The following is a 20,835-nucleotide window of genomic DNA, read 5'->3' as shown; positions in this document are numbered from 1 at the left end:
GTTCATTGTGGCTATCTAATTGCTAAATGCAGGTATGTTTTGTTTCCTTATCTTCTTATACTGTTCCATTAAATCGAACACCACAAGATGCCAGAACAATACAGAATCCTTAAAAGCAGAACAGACGCAATGATTTACATACCTATTGTACCCTGCTGCGATGCATGTCATGTGGTATGAGGCCATTTTAATGAATAGGGGATTTTGTGCCCTTTCTTTTCTGATTGTACATACCATGATAGACTGTGGTACATACTGTACTCAACACCACTGCCCTCCGCTGACAGTAACATGCAAATACACAGAAAGCGTCCCCGGGCAGTCTATGGTAACAACACTCACTTGGCTTGACGAGGAATATCGAAGGGTTGATAACCCATTCTGTTGAACTTTTTTTTCATCATACTATGATACCCTACGAAAACTAAGCACAAAACTAAGGTTAATTTGTGGTGTGTGTGTGTGTGTTCTGTAATATGGTTAATTTTCATAAGGGGAGGCTGCAAGACTTTGCATATTCCTTATTAGTCCACCAGTAGTTCACATAGTGCAACTGTAGAAACAAAGTGATATATAAATGTCATGGAAACTAGCTTGTATAAACCGTGTAAACGATTTAACAATTAATTGAAAGACACACACACACCTGTATGATTTCGCTGTGATGGACGGACGCCATCTCCTGGAAAGACGCGGGAATTTATTAGGCGTGATCTCACACTAAGTGAAGAGAACATGTATACTCGTTCTTGCGGTGCATTATGGGGTTTAATACCCTACAGTGCTCTAGATTGTGAGCGTTATCGTTTCCGATACCAATAAAAATCTCTGTTTCCATAAATTGTGCACGATATTATGTGTATGGGGCGAATTCATACATAGCCTATTGTCAGGATCAACGTTTTAAAGTAGCCATTCATGTGAACTTTGTTAAATGCCTGCCTTCTACTGTCCTGAAAATAAGAGGCAAACCCATAGGCTAAATAAAGAAAAGGGGTGACAGAGAGCATGAGAAACTAGTGTATTAAAGGATTAGTTACCCTCTCTATCTGTTCTGTCCAATTGTCTAAAACTAAGTCATTACCAATTACTCATGAATCATTCAAAGATTGTTTGATGTCTTTGAAGAAAAAAAGAAGACAGCTCAGAGATATGAGACCCTGGAATTAATTACTAATTAAAACCATTTATAACATCACTTTTAAACATTTATATTCATTTTTTACATTTATACTCCCCACTTCAAAACAGATTTTTAGCAGACTTTATTACTGTCTAAACCTGTTTTAAAGTTTCCTAGCTATTGAAGATACTTCTTCACAAGCAGTGAAGAGATTTGTTTCTTAGGAGTAAAATGCAACAGTAAAATGTTCATTCGTCATCAGCAGCTTTCATTGGGCACAATAGTTCACAGCCATTTTAATTTCCATCCGTATCCTCAGCTTCTGCGCTTCTTCGGTATCAGAGGTGGAGGGGTGTGATGTGGCAATGAATCTCCCACTTTATCAGGCTGTGGGAGATGGAAAAAAATATTTTAAATGTATTGTATCAGTAATAATTAGGATGTAGGCCCATTTATGTCCTTTAATCTGTGGCAAACACTTAAGTTATTTGTTTCGCTGTAATGATCATTAGCTAAAATACAACGACTGAAGTCTTGCCTGTTGTAACTGGAAGATCCAGCTTTGATAGTCCTCAGGGTAAGTACAGGAGACAAGCAGAGGCTCCATCAGTTCACCTGGAAAACACATCATTTTAATCAGCTTGAAGATTACAACAGTTTAGAAAACACACTTGATGTTGAAAGTTGGTACAGCATGGTGCACAAAAGCTATGAAGCGATATAAATCATAATTAGCATATTTTTTATATAAAAAAGTGTCTTTAAAGGTAATTTACTATAACTTGGTGCCATTTCAAATTAATTGACTCTTTAACCATTCCAACAAAATTCAAGTGATAAGAGGAACGTACAGAGAATCCAGTCTGAGAGGTCATTTACATTCCTATCATCACATGACTCTATTCTGAAGCTGAGTCACAAGCTTCTGTATGACTACCAAAGATCACTTGATTTGTGACTCTTATCTCAAAACATGAAATGTATCTAAATTTGGCTTTCTTGGGGTATATAAAAGATCAATACATCATAATATAGTACATCCTAAAATACCTCAGCATACTATTGAGGTAGCAAAACTAATGAGTAAGCCCATTGGTTTGGTGTTACGCAATAGTAATTTCTTGGTTCTCATGATAATTAATAGTGAAATGACTCATATGGCAGAAAATAATAGCACAGGTAAGTGCAAAAGTAGAGACCATTACCACATCCACCACTGAAGTGCAGCACGTGGTTAAAACGTTACCACAAAGTGACGATCTATAGCTAAATGTGCTGGTCAAAACAGAAGGGAATATTTTTCTGTCCCCCTACGAAGGTCTGTGGTTAGAAATACTGGCTCCATTCATTAGAGTCCAAGCACCGAAGGTGATTTTTTCTTTTGCCGCAAGTCTATGGCAGCCCATAGAACCTCTTTGCCAGAAAGTTGTGAAATTTGGCACACTGATAGAGGGCAGTGGGAAAAGTTACCATAGCAAATTTGGAGTCTCTATCTCAAACTCTCTAGTGCCACCACGTCTAAACTTTCACAATTTTTATGCTAATAACTGAACCGTAAACGACAAAATTAAGATCAAGATTTTTTTCCTCTGATTGCTTGACTCATGCCGAGTCGAAAAGACACCAAAATTAAAAAAAGATAAAGATTATTTTTTTCGCTATTTTCAATTGTTCATAAAAACTACTTTTTCGAACTCATCCTAGGCCATTGAACCGATTGTCACAAAAATTTAACCAGATCATCTTCAGACCACGTTGGGAAAAAGTTATGGAATTCAAGTTGATTAGTCATACCGCTTTCGAATAGCACATGAATGAATTCCACGAAAAGCATGCAAAAGTGGACGTTAGGCTATATCTCTGCAACGGTTTGGCCTATTGAGACCAAACTTGGTGTGTGTTATATCAAGCATGAACTGAGACTACCTGCAATGTTTCGGCGCTGTGCTTCCTAGTGGTCAGGAGATGTAAAAAATTCATATTTTTGCTCATAACTTCTGAATGCTTTGGCCAAAAATCACAACTGGTCTCTTTAGATTTGGTGCATCATGCAGAATCTAATGATACCCCGTTTTCCAATGTCAACAAATTTGGGTGTCGGCCATTTTGAATGATGTTCTAACATGCTGTATTTTATGAATGCATTAGCGTATCGTTAAAAAACTAATTACAAAATACCCTCATGGTACTCAAAAAGTTTGGGGGCACCGCCAACTTGTGGTCAAAAATTATGATGAAATTTTAAAAAATGTTAATAACACTCTTTCTTACATTAACCTATTGTCATCAGACTGATGTTGATAGATTCCTTGGATCATGATGAGAACACCGACACCAATTTTACCAATATTGGCTAAACTTCCTGTCCACCATTTTGATTCATGTTGACAACATACTTTTTCACACTTCTCTTAGATCGTTGATCCGATTTTCACCAAATTTGTCTTGGATCATCTTCAGACCAAGCTGGCAAAAATTTATGGATTCCGTGTTGATACACGAGACGTTTTTCGTTTAGTGCATGAACGAATTTGCTGGGAAGATGCCAAACTGCATCTGAGGCTGTATCTCTGCAAAGGTTGGACATATTTACACCAAACTTTGCATGTGGCATTGCCACTTCACGCTGACCGTGGCACATCAATTTGGTAACAGTGTCACCTATTGGCCAAGAGTAATAAATCATTCGTTAACCTTTGATTATGAAATTTCCAAAAATACTAATAACTTTTGATTGCATTAGGCTACTGAAATGAAACTAGTCTCAAAATATTCCTTGGACTGTGCTGACAACATACCAATTTTCGCAGAGGAATGTGAACTCCCTGTCCACCATTTTGATTTATGTTAAAATCCTACTTTTTCTAACTCCTCCTTTTCTAAATTGTTGGTCCAATTTTCACCAAAATCGAGTCAGGTCATCTCCAGACTGTGCTGAGAAAAAGTTATGCATTTCGTGTCGATTGACAAAACCGTTTTTGTACAGCACCGTTAGAAATTTTAGATATGGTGCCAAAATGAGTCTGAGACTATATCTTTGTGAAGCTTTGACATAATGACAATAAACTTTGTCTGCCATTGTCACATCACACAGAACAGACTGAGATGATTTGATTACAGCGCCACCTATTGGTCAAAAGTGATAAGCCATTAAATCATATTACTAGAGGTTGAATTTATGATTTTTCAGCCATTTCAATTACAATCATCCTAAAATTGCTTTTATTACTTGTTACATGTGGTTTGTTGCTCCATGCCATGCTTAACTCCTAATTTTGCCACTGGAGTTTTTGGACCTGTAATTGCTGCTTGCAGCTATATTTTTCATTTGGTTTTATACATATTAATTTATATACAAATTACAGTTATGTCCAAGTGTTTCCTTGTGAAAAAGAGGTAGCATACTTTTAAAAAGAGTGTTTATTATGCAGTGATACAGAAATTATATACTAATTTTAATATACCAAGTTCAAGCTCCATAACGTTTTAAGTCACGTAACAGCAAGTAAATTGCAATTATCTGAACTTAAGAGTGTTTTTTTTTTTTTTTTTTTTGGTGTTAAAACAATATTTCACTCAGAATTTGCTAGTAAATGTAACAAACATATAAGTAACACATTGAATTTAACTTGAAATTTTTAAGTAGAGTAACTGAAATAGCAAAGTCTTGCAAAACATATTCGAATGCTTTAGTATGTCAGGCAACACATCAAACTTCTTTAAAGCTCAACAAGATTAAAACTTGATTTAAAACATTTTTTAATGTTAAACATTTCGTTTGACTATTTCAAAGTGCACTGTGTTTTACAGAATTGGATTATCTTAATGTATTTTTTTATATATATACTTAAAAATATAGATTTTACGTACACTACAAGTGCTGATTAAATACAATTAAGCACACTTCTTTTAACAAGGGTAGTTTTGCAAAAATATAGCTGTTCAGAAACATATATACTGTACCTGTGAGTTCAAACTCCAATCTGCCAGGTAATGCAGATCTTTCCATTGCTTTAATACTCTTCAGTGGCAGACGGCCCTTTAGTATAAAACAATAAAACTCAGTAAGTGCTTTGATGTTGTATAAACAGTTTATTGTCACTTAAATGGAGGTCAAATGATCATGATTCTGGTCAGAATGTCTTTCATTATAGATGTACATGATAAAGGAAAGTTACCCACTCTATTTTTAAAGGAACAGTATGTTTAAACTCCACTGTCAGCACTTTTTTGACTTTTTAACTACGTTTATTTTTCAATCAAATAGGGTTCACCAACTGAGGCTGCCAAATACATTTCAATGGCTGCTGATAATGCAGTATTCTGTAGAGCTTATTGTTTAGTCAGCAAAATTAGCTTACTTCATATTTCACACGTACACGATGACAGTCCAGAGACAGAATGAGGAGGTCACATGGGAAGAGCACAAGCAAACGATCCTGAGGCCCGTGCAAACGCCGGTCCTGTTGTTTGAAAGAGGTCAATTTAGTGCCATGCTGAATTGCATGGACACCACAATCTATTTCTACTCTGTAATCTTACCTGTGTGTATACGTTGCTGATGTGCACCAGTGAAAGGTATCTGGGATAGCCCATGTGCTGAATGGGCGTCCCCTCCCATTGCAAGATGGGAGACCGCAGTAAGTACCTTTTAAGCTCCTCCCTCTTCCAGTTTTCATTACATGGCACCTGTAACAGTGAAAATAAAATGTAGAAGCAATTTTTTTTTTATGAGTTAGATCCTATATAGGATATATATTTCTGTATTAAATAAGATCTACCAGGTATGAGAGAGCACTATGGGATGGGCTCAGCTGTTGCTTTAGGGATTTGCATCTCCTGTCCTCGATGTTCTCCATCCAGGCTTTTGTTTCAGCAGCAGTAGCACAAACGAAGATCTTTGAGTCCACCATAGGCCCTAGAGTATATCACAAATACAGGTGTACTATAATCCAAATATTAAGTGACCTCCAAATTTTCATATTCAGGTTTAATGAAGTGATTTATTTTGCTCTTACCGCTAATCTCAAACATATGTGGAGAACTGGTGTCCTGCTGTGAGATCAGATGCACCTGAATGGCTGAGAGAGGAAGAATGCCCTGCGACAAAACACAGATGTCAGTTTAGAGTATAGCTCATGCCATTAAATATTTGATAATACTTATAAGAATCTTACCTCATAAATAAAATCTTTATTAGAGCTGTCCAAATCGAGGATTAACAAATGGAAGGAAAATAAAACCAGATATCTTTCATTCATAGTCTGCAAATAAAATTAATATGCATTAAGATGGACATGCACATTCAAAATATTAATTTGGCACCAAACATTGAGTAAAATCTTTTTCAAAAGTCAGTGGCAGATTTGCACATGTATGGTGTAGTATAATTGTTGAATTGTTACCTTTGTGTCTCCAGTGTGTAAATACACTGAAGATGAATGGATAATGTCTCCGTAGGTGTGTGGTGCCTGTCCTTCCCATTCTCTGATAGGCTGAGTGTATAGCCTATGATGGAGCTCCTTTTTCTTCAAGCTCCAAAGCACCAGCTGACAAACAGAAATACAAATATCACTTGACTTTGTTATATGAAGAGCATGTAATGTTGATAAATGCACAGAAGATCATTGTATTTATCATTATTAGTTCATTTTTTAAACTGATAAAGACATACTTGTGAGTTGTTGTGTTTTGTTGTGTCCTTCACAGTAACAGAGACAGGATCTGGGTCCTTACACAGATGCAGATAAACCCATTACTTTTTTATTTTGATACTTTAATGCACTTAAGCTAAACATCCCACAATGTTACTTCATTAAACAAAATCTAAAATCAAGTGGCATCTTTACACCAACGATGATATTTTCTTTCAAGCTAATGCCAGTCGGTTTGATATTTTGATTTTTAAGTGTCAATTTTTTTTTCTTTTGTGGCCACTGTGTACTTTGCTTTGTTTTCTATTTGTCTGTGTTAATGTCTTTTGTGGAAACATAGCTACACCCTTTGTTACTTCCTGTTTACTGGCTTACCTCCTGCTTTGGGTGCTTCACAGAAGGACAGCGATGAGGACCTTCTTCTGTGCCATTCCTTGTATAAAATTGGAGCCTGCTTTCAGCAAGACTCCAAATTCTGAAACAGCAGATGGCTAAACACTGTCAAATCACTTTATCTTGCATCATAACAGATGAGGATTAAAAAAATGGAATGCAAATTGTTGTGCAATCTGCACTGTGTGATAGATTTATTGGGACAGAATTTTGGTCATGGCTGTTCCATGCAAGAATCATGTTTGGTTGTTTTGCAAGTGAATCTTAATTAACTTTAAGGTTAAGCATGCTTTAGGTTTGGTTTGATTTTTTTTTTAACATTGAAGTTACACGGAACAATGATTTATTTAATTTTTACTTTATTTCATTATAAATTATTAAATAGTTGTATATATTAGCTTCATGTGGTAAAATGTAATATATATATATATTGTTGATTTTTAAGGTTCAGATCATGTGAAAAAAATCTCCTTTATGTGACAGCCTTAGTAATCTATATTTTAGCATGAGTTTAGTTTTCCATTAGTAAAAAAAACAAACAAAAAACATGAAGGTAATCCCAATATAATCTGGATACCACATATAACAAATTATCACCCCTATAGTCAGCATGAAGCCATTGCAGTTATTAAAAAGTGCACTTTGACAAATATTTTATGAGGCTTGTTCCCTAAATGCTGCTTATTTCATTCCCAGACCCTCTGTTCCCACTGCTTTTACCCACGCTGCTTGCTGGGGAAGTGCCCAGACATAAGCAGTTTACTGTGGGTGGTGAATGACAAGCAGACACCCGCCATCTGACCCTTAATGTGCTCGACTCTATAAAATACACCCACAAAACACTTCAACAGCTATATTGCAAGACCACTTCCCACTTAAATAAGTGCTTTAACTTTATTATTACTCTAAACAGGCAATGTTTTCACCCCAATGCATATTAACAAACTTTATTTCCACAGATAGGCCGTTGTCTGATCCCTGTATTTTTTCTGCTAGTTTGGCCACATAAAGCTTATGAGCTCTGATTAACTCCCACTCTAATCCCTACATAGTCACCTAATGAGAGGATTGAGGCTTCCAGCCCAGAGTAAGACACCAGACTGCTCAAACACACTTGGCTCCTTTAATTAGCTATACTAGTTGCATTAGTTCTGCCTCATTTGGTGTGTTAGAGGGTCTAATGATATCTCAAGCTGCAAGTCTGCTGCCCATCCATGGTAAACACCACTATTGTGAGGGGTATAAAACAACTCAGACTTACACAAGAAGCTCAAGATGTTTCACACAGTTCACACAGATGTTTAACATCAGATACATTTCAGATGGATGAAATTGAAGCAGAAGAGTTTATGCTGAAAAAGGTGTCATTTTCTAGAAATAACTTGGTTGAAACCGAAACCGTCACATGTTTTCTCACTTTAAACACCATTAGTCTTAAAATACACTAAAAAATAAACCCAACAAGCATTGACAATGCTAATGGATAGCCACTTCTGTTTTAACACACACATGATTATGAACAACTATCCTACTCATTTCTTTTAAAATCTCTTGTGGTTTTCAAAATGTTATTTAACATTACCTAACTCTCTGAAAGAAGGAAGTTCTGCTAAGTATATTCTGCCTGCCCAAGAGCATGGTTCCAACTAAACTGCATTTGCAAAGAAACTCTTACCCTGCATTGTCGATTTCCAGGAGTTCGATCTCTTCTGGGCCCACTTCATCAGTCCCTGTATGCCTCTGGGTCACACTGCAGCATCCCATAGCTTGTCTACACCTTACCTCTCCTTTCCACAAACACGTCTCCTCTAAACTACACACTGAGGGCCATCTGGTTACCCCCACACACCCCACACCCCGATAAGCAGGGTTCAAGAATGAGTTGCACAGAAGCCCGACATTGGAAAAGACACTGGATTGAAGCCGACAGAGTCGAGTGAATGAAGAGGAGCAAGAGAGTTGTATGAAACTTTCGAGCCCAGCAGTTACACATAAATACTGCACGATTCCTTCCTGTTGGTATTAGTGGTGACGCAGCAGCAGCCAACACAACTTCCTCACTTCACTCAGTTTCATCTGCGAGGGAACTTGAAAGCACTGAATGTTTTGCTTTCGGCTTTGATTTTACACATAGGTGATGAAAGCAGAATCAATAAAGCAAATCCCACTTAAGATGATTATGTCTAATGAAGTCAACACACAAGAGTAGGCAAAAAATAGTCACAACAATAAAAAAAATCCACAGGTGAGTTTGGAGACAATGTGTGTTTACTGGTATGGAGCATGTTAGAGAGTATAGAGGTCTAATCTGCATGGTGTTTGTTTTGTCGCATGTGCCACAGATGGAGGAAGAAGGAGTGTCCTGTGGTTGCAGCACAACACACAAAAAACCCAAGTGATTGTCTGAACTTCACTCAAAGAGAACATTAAATCACTTCTTTGAAGAAGTTATGGTAAACTGGTGAAAAAACAATTGATGGTGAAGAGCAGAAGCATCATATATGATTATCAGTTATGAGATAAGACATAATGTACCCCGCCCCCCCAAAAATAACTTTTTATTTAATTTTTTTATGAAATACCTTTATAAACAAGGATATTAAACTGACCAATGCTACAAAAAGTTATATTTCAAAATAAATGTTAATGTGTCATGTGTAAAAGTTCGTTTGAGGAGTGTATTCATCAGAGATTCCTGAAAGAAAATAAATAAAAAATAAACCATAGTCCCACGGTTTACATAAAATATTAAGCAGCACGACTGTTTAGTAGGAACAGGTGCATGTTTTGAACGGAGTGTATTTTCACTTTGAGTTTCTATCTGTGTGCTATCAACGTTCCTATTTTACTACTTTGAAACTACGTCTGATTTTGAATTTGCAATTCACCAAAATACACAACACTATTCACATTCATCAGATTAATCTGACAACATACGTTTAACAGATTCACTTTAACTACATACACTGAAGCATTAACTCTTAAATGTGACACTGATTCATGTGATATATTTCAGTCCATAAGCAGGTGAACTGCATACGCAGAAATGTACATTGCCTTTAAATCACACACGATATACCAGAAATCAGTTTCATTTCTTTCTCTTTGGCGATCCACCAAACAATTTGGAATGGTTCTCTTTCTTTGAGTAGTCCATTAGTTCAGTCCATATGCTGCCTGTATACCTGTATCCATCCATTAAGAATTTGCTTTAATTTTAGTCTGTATAGAGAGCAATCACACTATCCCTGACAAGCGCGCTGACAATAAAGTTCTTTTACCAACTATACGTCCCTTGAAGCAGCACCAAGGATCGATGATGGCAAGCTCTTTCTGTAGCTCCCTGGCTTAATAAAAGGAAAGACTCTTCAACTGGTGATTCCAACACTTTATTTGCATGCTGGTCACATAAGATCACCGTATTGAACTGCTTGTTTCATCTGGTCAGAGGAGAACTGGCCCCATTACTGAGCCTGGTTTCTCCCAAGGTTTTGTCTCCATTCTGGCACCAATAGAGTTTTTATTCCTTGCCATTGTCTCCTCTGGCTTGCTAAGTTGGGGTCACTTAATTTACCGCAATATCGTTGACTTGATTGCAAATGATTGCACAGATACTATTTAAACTGAACTGAGCTGCATGATGACATCACAGAATTCAATGATGAACTGACTGTAATTGTCATTTTACATTATTGATTCACTGTTTTCCTAATGAATGTTGTTCAGTTGTTTTGACACAATCTGTTTTGTTTAAAGCGCTATATAAACAAAGGTGACTTGACTTAACTAGTGGTAGGGAATACAAATTAGATATTACACCATATTAAGAACTACATTCTATATTATTAAGTATGACGTCTTGTCGCAATTTTGAACAGGATGGGCGTTACACCAGTCTGTCTGAAATCCTGTGCTGACAGCTGACCCCCATCTTCACACAGATCTTTAACAGATCACTGGAGCTGTGCGAAGTCTCTTTATGCTTCAAACAGTCCACCATCTTCCCCATCCCAAAGAAATCCAAAAATACCATTTCATTTGAGTCATACCAAGTCATTTGAAAAACTGGTGCTGACCCACCTGAAGGACATTACTGGACCCTTGCTGGAGCCTCTTCAATTTGCCTACAGAGCAAACAGGTCTATGGGTGATGCAGTCAACATTGGACTGCATTATGTTCTGCAACATCTAGACAGACCAGGGTCTTATGTGAGGATCCTGTTTGTGGATTTCAACTCGGCTTTCAATGCCACCATCCCAACACTCCTCCTGCCCAAACTAACTCAGCTCTCCATGCCCACCTTCATCTGTCAGTGGATCACAATCTTCCTGACAGACAGGCAGCAGCTAGTGAGGCTGGGAAAAATCCACCACCCGTATAATCAGCACTGGAGCTCCTCGGGGTTGTTTTCTCCCCCCACTGCTCTTCTCCCTCTACCCCAACAACTGCACATCTAAAGACCCCTCTGTCAAGCTCCTAAAGTTTGCAGACGACACCACACTCATCGGCCTAATTCAAGAAGGTGGCGAATCTGCCTACAGACAGGAGGTTAAGAAGCTGGCTGGCTGTCTGGTAGAGTCTGAACAATCTGATGATTAACACACTCAAAACACTGGAGATGACCATGGACTTCAGGAGAAACCCACCCTGCACTCCCCTCACTCACCATCATCGACAGCACTGTGACTGCAGTGGAGTCATTCAGGTTCGTGGGCACCACTATCTCTAGGACCTGAAGTGGGACATACACATAGACCACTGTTAAAAAGGCCCAGCAGAGGTTGTACTTCTGCCAGCTGAGGAAGTTTAACCTGCCAAAGGAGCTACTGAAACAGTTCTACTCTGCCATAAATGAATCCGTCCTATGCACTTCAATAACTGTCTGCTTCAGCTCAGCTAACAAATCTGACTACAAAGGATAGTCTGGACTCTTCTTGGAGTAAAATGACCGTTAATATGAACTCACGGTTGAATGTAACATAAAAGAAATGATAACTCTTTGTTAAAATCTTTATTAATGGCAAAAAAGCTTACATTTGCGTGTCTTTTTGTTTGCTCTGGCAGCCATGTTGCCGAGATAATTCATACCTCTTCGTTTGAAGTGTGGTCCTGAAAAATCTTAATTTGAAGGGCTGTCTGGGCCTTCCCCTACCCCTACCCCTCCAACTAAAAAAAGAATCGAGACACCCCTACCCTTTCACATGAATGCTAGTCTCAACCTCAGACATAATGCTCATGGACCGTTGGCTAAATGTCTGTTGCATATGGGACACAAAAGTGGCTACATTTCCATGCCCCGAAACATGATGCTGAACAAAACAAACTGTGATTGGTTGTTTGACATCTTGGTCAAACAGCTTCAAAGCCTTGGCCGATGAAAGCTGCAATAGATTCCAGACCTTCAGCCATCAGTCTGAAGGTCTGGCTATGCGAGACTATGTGAAAGCGCAAAACTGAGGGGTAGGGGAAAGGGGTTGGGGTAGAATTGGGAATGAGTCTACATTTCAAATTTGCACATAATATACCTGTACATACAAAACTGTCTATTGTAATATACCTGCACATACATTTGTCAATTTGAATATTGTTATTACTTATTTTATTTTTCATATGTGTTTTTGTTCTGTTGCAGTCATTCGGTTGCAATGCAGAAGCTTCTGTAATGGAAACAAATTCCTTGTATGTTTAAACTGTAGGGGTGTAACATTACATGTATTCGTACCTGATCATTTCGGTACAGGGCTTTCGGTACGTTGCACCTGTGTACCGAATGACCGAATGCAATATTTTGTGTGCGGAACATAGGTTCATTTTTTTCCAAACGAACATATTAAGTGGCGGAAGTCTCCGCGTTCAGCGCAAACCCACCCTGCAGCTGATTCTAATGCCGGCGACACACTGGCTGCGTGGCGTGAGCGTGGCATTTCTGCTGCGTGTCAGTTGCGTGACGGCTGCTTCGCGTTTTCTGTGTCTTTTACACACCAGAATCGTGCCTGACGCGGTGCTGGCGCTACTGTAGGTGACATAGAGGGAGACCGCCGACAGACCAGGATCTTGTCTTCACGACAACAATATCTATACTTCAAGTTGAGCATAAATATAAAGCTTACTGATAAAGGACAATGTCAACAGTATTGACGGCAAAATAGACTATGTTTGACAGGTGCAATATGCCAGTGTGTCACCGGCCTAAGGTTTTCAAAAGGCATCACGCGAGTGTGAACATCCCTACAACTTGGAAAAAAAACTATTGTAATTCAAACGCAGCTCCTGTCGGCATTTAAACAGACCTTTGCTCTTAATTCCGATCGTTCCAACTCAATAACGAAATCTGAGCAGGTCTAAAAACTCTGAAACTGTTGATGCTGCACTTTACACTTTGGAAAAGTTATATATATTTTTTAAATATGAGCAGGCCTACAAGCTGGGATTGGTAATGCTGTACTGTAATCATAGTTATTTATTTATATTTTATTATATGATATTGGTTTGAGACTGAGAGTATTTTATTTAGTGGAGAACTTTGCAGCAGTATTTTATTTCTTATTCTTTTTTTATTTTATAGATATTTTATTAAAAAGTATAAAAAAGTGTAAACAAATTGTTAAAAAAGTTTATAGTAATAAACAACCTGCAGTTTAATGTTTGCATTTCTTTCCCTTACTGTACCGAAAATGAACCGAACCGTGACTTTAAAACCAAGGTACTTACCGAACTGTGATTTTTGCATACCGTTACACCCCTAATAAACTAGCAATAAAGCTCATTCTGATTCAGATTCATAACAGGTAACAAGAAGTCTAATTATACCTTTTTGTCCATTTAACCCAGGAGCAAAATCCTTTTAATTTCTTGCAAAAAGTAAATCTTTAATACCACGACCCTGTGCGTTTGGGTCTCCTTCCATACTGAAATGTTTGGCGTGTACTCGCTCACGCCAATGACCGTCAAAATAAAAAAACCTTGATTACCATAACACAAATGCAATTAAATGCCATACAAAATATAAAAAAATTAATGAACACCAATCTAAATATTATGGAAACTTAAAAAAATGATCAAATAATCAAAAAAGCATGTAGTCTCCATTACCCTTAATTGAAGAAGTTTGAAACAACCAGGACTCTTCCTAGAGCTGGCCTCCAAGCCAAACTGAGCAACTGATGGAGAAGGGCTTTGGTTAGTGTGGTGACCAAGAACCTGATAGTCACTCTAGTTGAGCTCCATGATCATATGTGGAGATAGGAGAAACCTACAGAAGGACAAACATCACTCAAATTCTCCGCTGATCCAGGAATGATGGCCGTGTGGCAAGGGTCAAGACTCAATGCTCTCCTCAGTGAAGATACATAAAAACACACTTGGCATTTGCAAAAATGCACCTAAAGGAACCTGTGACTGTGAGAAACAAGATTCTCTGGTCTTATGAACTTAAGCATTAACCTAATTCTAAGCATTATGTTAGAAGGAAACCAGGCACTGCTCATCACTTGCAGAATACCATTCCAAGAGTAAAGTGTGCTGGTAGCAGCCTCATGTTGTTGGGCTGTTTTTCGGCGGCAGGGACTGAGAGACTCATCTAAGTAGAAGAAAAGCTCTGGGCACCAACATATCTAGATAGCCTTAATGAAAACCTGGTCCAGAGCATTCAAAACCTCAGACTGGGAAGAAGGTTCACCTTGTAACAGGACAATGACCCTAAGCACATAGCAAGAGTGGCTTATAAACAACTCTGTGAATGTCCTTGTTTGGCCCAGCCACAGCCTGGGACTGAACCCAATTCAAATATTTCTGGAGAAACCTGAAAATTTGCATCTGCCCCCATCCGACCTGACAGAGCTTGAGAGGTGAAGAGGTGAAGAGAAGAATGACAAATAACTGGCAAATGCTGATGTGCAAAGCTTGTTGCCTCATACCTAAAAAGAGTGCTTCAGCTAACTACTAAATCCTTTCTTTTTTTTTTTTTTTTTTTTGGAAAAAAAGCAGTTTAACATGAGCTAGCAACATAAAAAAATCTGGAAAAAAAATTAAAGTATATGAATACTTTTACAAGGCACTACACTCACACACACACAACCACCCACACACATTATATGCATAGTATTTTACACAATATTAGTGACTGTTTGTTTAAAGAAAAATGCATCCTTTGTAAGAAACCAAGCTAAACTCATTTGGTAAAGTTTTGATCAACATGAGTACACAATGGATGAAAAAGTTGTGAATCAATTGGACGTTATTAAGATATACAAGAGGGTGACATGCAAATAATATATATATATATATATATATATATATATATATATATATATATATATATATATATATATATATATATAACATTTTAATTTTTTCTTTTTTTCTTTTTTACTAATAAACATAAAATATTTTTTTTTTTTTGAAAGTCATGTTAAACCTAAAATGAATAAAATGTTAACTTTGAAGGAGCATCCATTTGAATGGAAATTATGCTTCTGTTGATGAGGAACAACATTAGTCATAAGCAGAAGCAGAAAAAGCCCTTATAATAACAATTGGACTATATTTGTCATCAATCATCCATCATCTTCCTGTTCCTTTTCTTTGTTCTCTTTCATTACTGTGCCCACAGTGTGGATGGAGTATGGCTCAGCCAAATGAATCTTGGATGTTTTTAGGTTGCAGCTCATGTGGTCCATTTTGTCTGTCTGGCAGCCTTGAGCTCCAAGTCTTTGTGTGGAGTTTAAGCCTTTGCTCCGGGCTGGTGTAGACAATGACCTGATAGCAATTCTTACTGGTTGTGGAAGCATGTTGAGGTTGTATATCACTGCAAGATGTTGCCAGGTGCACTTGCTGAAGCTCAACATGAGAACGAGGGGTTTGGACTGAAATGGTTGAGGCTGATGTGTCTCTTGAGCTTTGGATATCAGCAGCTTCTGGGAACTATGTGAAGGTGCTTTCATTGGTAACTCCACAGTCTGCTGAAGTGGGTTGGTATTGGTCAAAGCAGAGAAAGAGAGGATGACGGTGGAAGGGACGGGACATTTGGCTTGAGTTTCAGAATATTTGCTGGCCCTATTGGTTGATTTCCCTGTTTGTGTTGTATTGGCTACAGTTTTTTGGGGTTAATGTGGGTGGAGCTGCTCTTTTGGTGAAGGATTGAGGAAGGCCTGGTGGTTTTGTGCCTCTTTTTGGTTATCGCCACAGTCTCACCACTATAAAGCAATAGAAAATCTGTTTGACTGTTTAGCGGCAACAGTTTCAGTCAACAACAAGACTTATTGAAGATTTCAAAAGTAAGGTCTGAAATGAAAGGGTGTCATATTGTTGTCACACCTCATTTTATCAAGTGCTGACACATTTTCACAGCTTTCACACACATGCATTATTCAAACAAACTACAAGGTTCCATCTCATTTAGAATCACATTTAAATCTATCCACCCAGTCCAAGAATTACCAGCTTTGTGTAAGTGTGTTGGTCTGGTTTCTTTGGTTTTGGAGTTTGTCCTTTTATATTGTTTATTTAGTTTGTTTAGTTGTGCCATTGTATGATTTTTGTTTATTGTATGTTTTCTTTATTGATTTGTTTCTTGCACAGTTTGATTTTTGGTTATTCATGTTACATGCCACATGCACGCACATCGAGAGCGACACCAAAGAAAAGGGGTGCCGCCCGGAGTTCAATCTCCTGCTTCCACAAACACGCCGGCACACAACCCAGAAGTCAAGAAAAGTGGTATTTATTTGTTTACATTGGGATGAGACTCGAGAAATAACTTAAGCTGAGAGGGCTTCAAAATGGCCAAAACAATAAACAAAAGGGAGTTTTCTAACTAAGTTTTAAGTCCTCTTCCCTGGAATTAAACAATAAATAAAATACAAATCCTTACCTCCCTTTCTGACCATTAAACAGGAGAAAATTATAAAGGAAATAAAAAGGCCAAAAAAACCTCTCTCACAGGTTATTTTAAACAAACAATGGTTAGTTTGACAATACAATTACCGGCCTAATACCACTACCAGTTCTAACTCCTCACCAGGAGTTTTACATGAACCGGGACACAGCACAGCTCTCTCGGGGTTAGCACAACACCGATCTTTTAAGCAGCAGTCTTCCACACACGATCTACACCAAGGAAGCAGGAGGGTGAGCTCGACAAACAGACAATCCTCACTGCTTATATCCACACGTTGACATGCTTCAGCTGCGCCCACTTAGCAGCTGCACCTGTTGCTCTAATGAGCAGGGAGCGAAAGAGAGAGAGAGAGACACACAAGAAAATACACACTGCTCACAGGTTAACACTTTTAACACCACAATTACGTTCTAACACGTAACACTCCTCCCCTCCCCAAAAGATTAATGGCCACATCACATTGATCTTTTATCTTACTCTGCATTTTCAGCAGTGTGCGCTCTGGATAGCGCATCAGCAATCAGATTTTCAGTACCGCACTTATGGACAATCTCCAAATTAAACTCCTGAAGAGCAAGGGACCAACGCATTAAGCGTTGGTTTGAATTGTACATGCGATTGAGAAAAACCAACGGATTATGGTCCGTAAAAACTTTGACAGGGAACGTGGACCCACCCAGATAAACCTCGAAATGTTTCAATGCCATTAATAATGCGAGAGCCTCTTTTTCAATAGTGCTATACTTGTATTGACAGCGATTAAACTTTTTCGAGAAATAACACACAGGTTTCTTGATGTTCATTTCTGACGTCTGCAGAAGAACAGCTCCTGCCCCTACCATACTCGCGTCAACCTCCAGTTGGAAAGGCCGTTCAAAGTCAGGGGCGGCCAGGACTGGGGCATTACACAAAAGGTCTTTCGTTCCAGAGAAAGCACGTTCACAATTAGGAGTCCAATTAAAACCTGATGTCGGTCGGAGAAGGTCAGTTAGGGGTGCAATAAGAGTGGCAAAATTGCGACAAAACCCCCGGTAATAACCAGCCATTCCGATGAAGCGGCGTAACTCGCGTTTATTTGTGGGTGTAGGAAATTCAGTTATGGCCACTACCTTGGCATCTATTGGGCAAACCTGACCTTGACCCACACGTTTACCAAGATAGGTGACGTAGGCTTTGGCGAATTCGCATTTTGTCAGGTTCACAGTTAGTGATGCACCAGCTAGTCGGGAGAATACCTCACGTAATGATTCAACATGTTCTTCCCACGTGGAAGAATACACAACAATATCATCAAGGTAAGCAGTACAATTCTGTACATCACGCAGTACCAACTGCATTAGGCGTTGGAACGTGGACGGGGCGTTCCGCATACCGAAGGCCATCACGGAATATTGACAGAAGTAGTCTGGTGTGACAAATGCTGAGATTTCAGAAGCGCGCGGAGTAAGGGGCACCTGCCAGTAGCCCTTCAGCAGGTCAAGCTTCGAAACAAACTTTGCTGGTCCGACTCTATCAATGCAATCATCTATTCTTGGAAGGGGAAAACAGTCAGGTTTAGTAACTGAATTAACCTTTCGGAAGTCCGTACAGAATCGAAATGATGAATCACTTTTAGGAACCAACAGGCAGGGCGAACTCCACGCGCTTTGACTTGGTTTTGCTAAACTGTTTCGTAACATGTATTCAACCTCAGTTTTCATGATACCACGCTTATAAGGATTAACTCTATACGGATGTTGTTTAATAGGAGCCGCATCTCCAACGTCAATGTCATGGAACAACACATCAGTACAAGACGGGAGATCAGAGAAAATACTGGGAAAACTGTCAATCAATGCTGTAATATTTTTTCTTTGGTAATCTGGTAAGTGACCAAGAAAGGTACGCAAATTGTTGAGCACGTTCGAGTTTTGCAAGCTTTCGCCCAGCCCTGGAATATTTACTCCAACTTCATCCTCGACGGAGTTCTGGAGAACAGGAGCCACCAACGTCACGTCCTTAACTGATGCTACAACTTGATCTCTAGCATGATACGGCTTCAGCATATTAATGTGACACATTCGCATTTTCTTCCTACGATCTGGTGTTCTCAGTACATAGTTAGTTTCACTCAGTTTTTTCTCAACAACGTAAGGACCAGTAAATCGGGATTGCAAAGGAGACCCAGGAACTGGTAATAATGCCAGCACCGACTCACCCGGAGCAAACGAACGGACAACACTTTTGCGATCGTAGTAATCTTTCATAACATCCTGTGAACCTGCTAGATTAGACTTGGCGAGAACACAAGCGCGGTTCAACCTCTTACGGAGAGTATCAACATACTCAACCACTGGCACAAGTGCAACCTCTTCCTCAAGCATTTGCTCACTAAGAAGCCTGAGGGGGCCACGAATGGAGTGTCCAAACACTAACTGCGCTGGGCTGAAGCCTAGAGAGTCTTGCACGGTTTCTCGTACAGCGAAAAGTAACAAGGGCAAACTGTCAGCCCAGTCTTTTCCCTCCTCAATGCAGTAGATACGCAACATGGTTTTGAGCGTTTGATGGAACCGCTCCAACGCTCCCTGAGACTCCGGATGATAGGCACTGGACATCTGATGCGACACCGAAATTCTATTTAGCACCTGCTTGAAAAGCTTCGATGTAAAGTTAGTTCCACGGTCTGTTTGAATTACTCGAGGTAAGCCAAAAAGAGAGCAGAATTTGATTAGTTCTTTCGCAATAGTCTTTGCTTTTATATTACGAAGAGGGACCGCCTCGGGAAACCGAGTGGTTGCACACATCAGCGTGAGAACATACTGATGTCCGCTTTTCGATTTCGGGAGCGGGCCAACACAGTCTAGTATTAATCTTTCGAACGGCTCCCCCACCACAGGAATTGGGTGTAGGGGCGCAGGGTGCACAATCTGGTTAGGTTTTCCTGCAATCTGACACGCATGACAGGACCGGCAATATTTCACGACACAGGCTTTTATTCCGGGCCAATAAAAATATTTTGTAACACGCTTATAGGTTTTATTGACTCCAAAGTGGCCTGCCATTTGGTGATCGTGAGCCAATTCGAGCACTACAGGACGATAACAGGTTGGCACAACAATTTGGTCGGCATGGTCTAAGTCAGTCTTGTCCCCAGATATTGGAAGCCACTTGCGCCTTAATACCTCCCCGTCCCAATAATATCCCATCCTCACATGAGCAAGTTCATCTTTGGATTTTACGGCGGATTCAATACAGCGCGACAAAGTAGAGTCTGACTTTTGTGCGGCACTAAGCTGCTTTCGTCCTATAGTAGCAGTTTGCCTTTGATTACACTCATCAGAGCTTGTCTCAAACACATCGTCATTCACCGACAACGACAACTCTGTTGGTTTCGAACTTAGTAGAAAAGAGTCAGACAGATCAACGGTGTCTGCAAATTTTTGTGACTGTGCACGCGTTACCGCACACGCTGGAAATAAAGGAGGAGAAACAGCCAGCACATCTGAATCTCTCGTAGGACACTCAGACACTAACGGAAAAGGGAAAACATTGCCTCCGGCCAGATCGTTCCCTAAGATGAAATTGACACCTTCAACTGGTAGCTTAACGCATACTCCCACGTTTACTAAGCTAGTGACTAGCTCGGACTTCAGGAACACAGAATGAACAGGAACTTTAATGCACCCTAGCTCAATTCCACGGACCAATATATCAGTCCCTGTGTAAGTGTCTGCAGATAGTGGAAGTACGTTTTCAAGAATAAACGAGTGGGCGGCACCAGTGTCGC

The 20,835-nt window shown here is 39.2% G+C and overlaps 1 protein-coding gene across 1 annotated transcript; it reads right to left on the bottom strand.

The window, feature by feature from the left end:
• Nucleotides 1-1,170: 1,170 nt before the first annotated feature.
• On the bottom strand, nucleotides 1,171-9,204 carry LOC128011472 (uncharacterized). Its single transcript, XM_052593934.1, has 12 exons — nucleotides 8,846-9,204; nucleotides 7,153-7,252; nucleotides 6,798-6,854; nucleotides 6,529-6,672; nucleotides 6,301-6,387; nucleotides 6,142-6,223; nucleotides 5,905-6,041; nucleotides 5,666-5,812; nucleotides 5,485-5,586; nucleotides 5,087-5,162; nucleotides 1,662-1,738; nucleotides 1,171-1,510 (listed from the first exon to the last, which is right to left on the bottom strand). The coding sequence occupies exons 1-12, from the start codon at nucleotides 8,932-8,934 to the stop codon at nucleotides 1,439-1,441; spliced, it is 1,170 nt and encodes a 389-aa protein (XP_052449894.1). The 5' UTR covers nucleotides 8,935-9,204; the 3' UTR covers nucleotides 1,171-1,438.
• Nucleotides 9,205-20,835: the final 11,631 nt, after the last annotated feature.

This window comes from Carassius gibelio, chromosome B23, assembly GCF_023724105.1.
Source record: "Carassius gibelio isolate Cgi1373 ecotype wild population from Czech Republic chromosome B23, carGib1.2-hapl.c, whole genome shotgun sequence".
Lineage (NCBI taxonomy): Eukaryota > Metazoa > Chordata > Actinopteri > Cypriniformes > Cyprinidae > Carassius > Carassius gibelio.
Note: the sequence above shows the minus strand (reverse complement) of the source record. Positions and strands in the feature narration are given on the sequence as shown.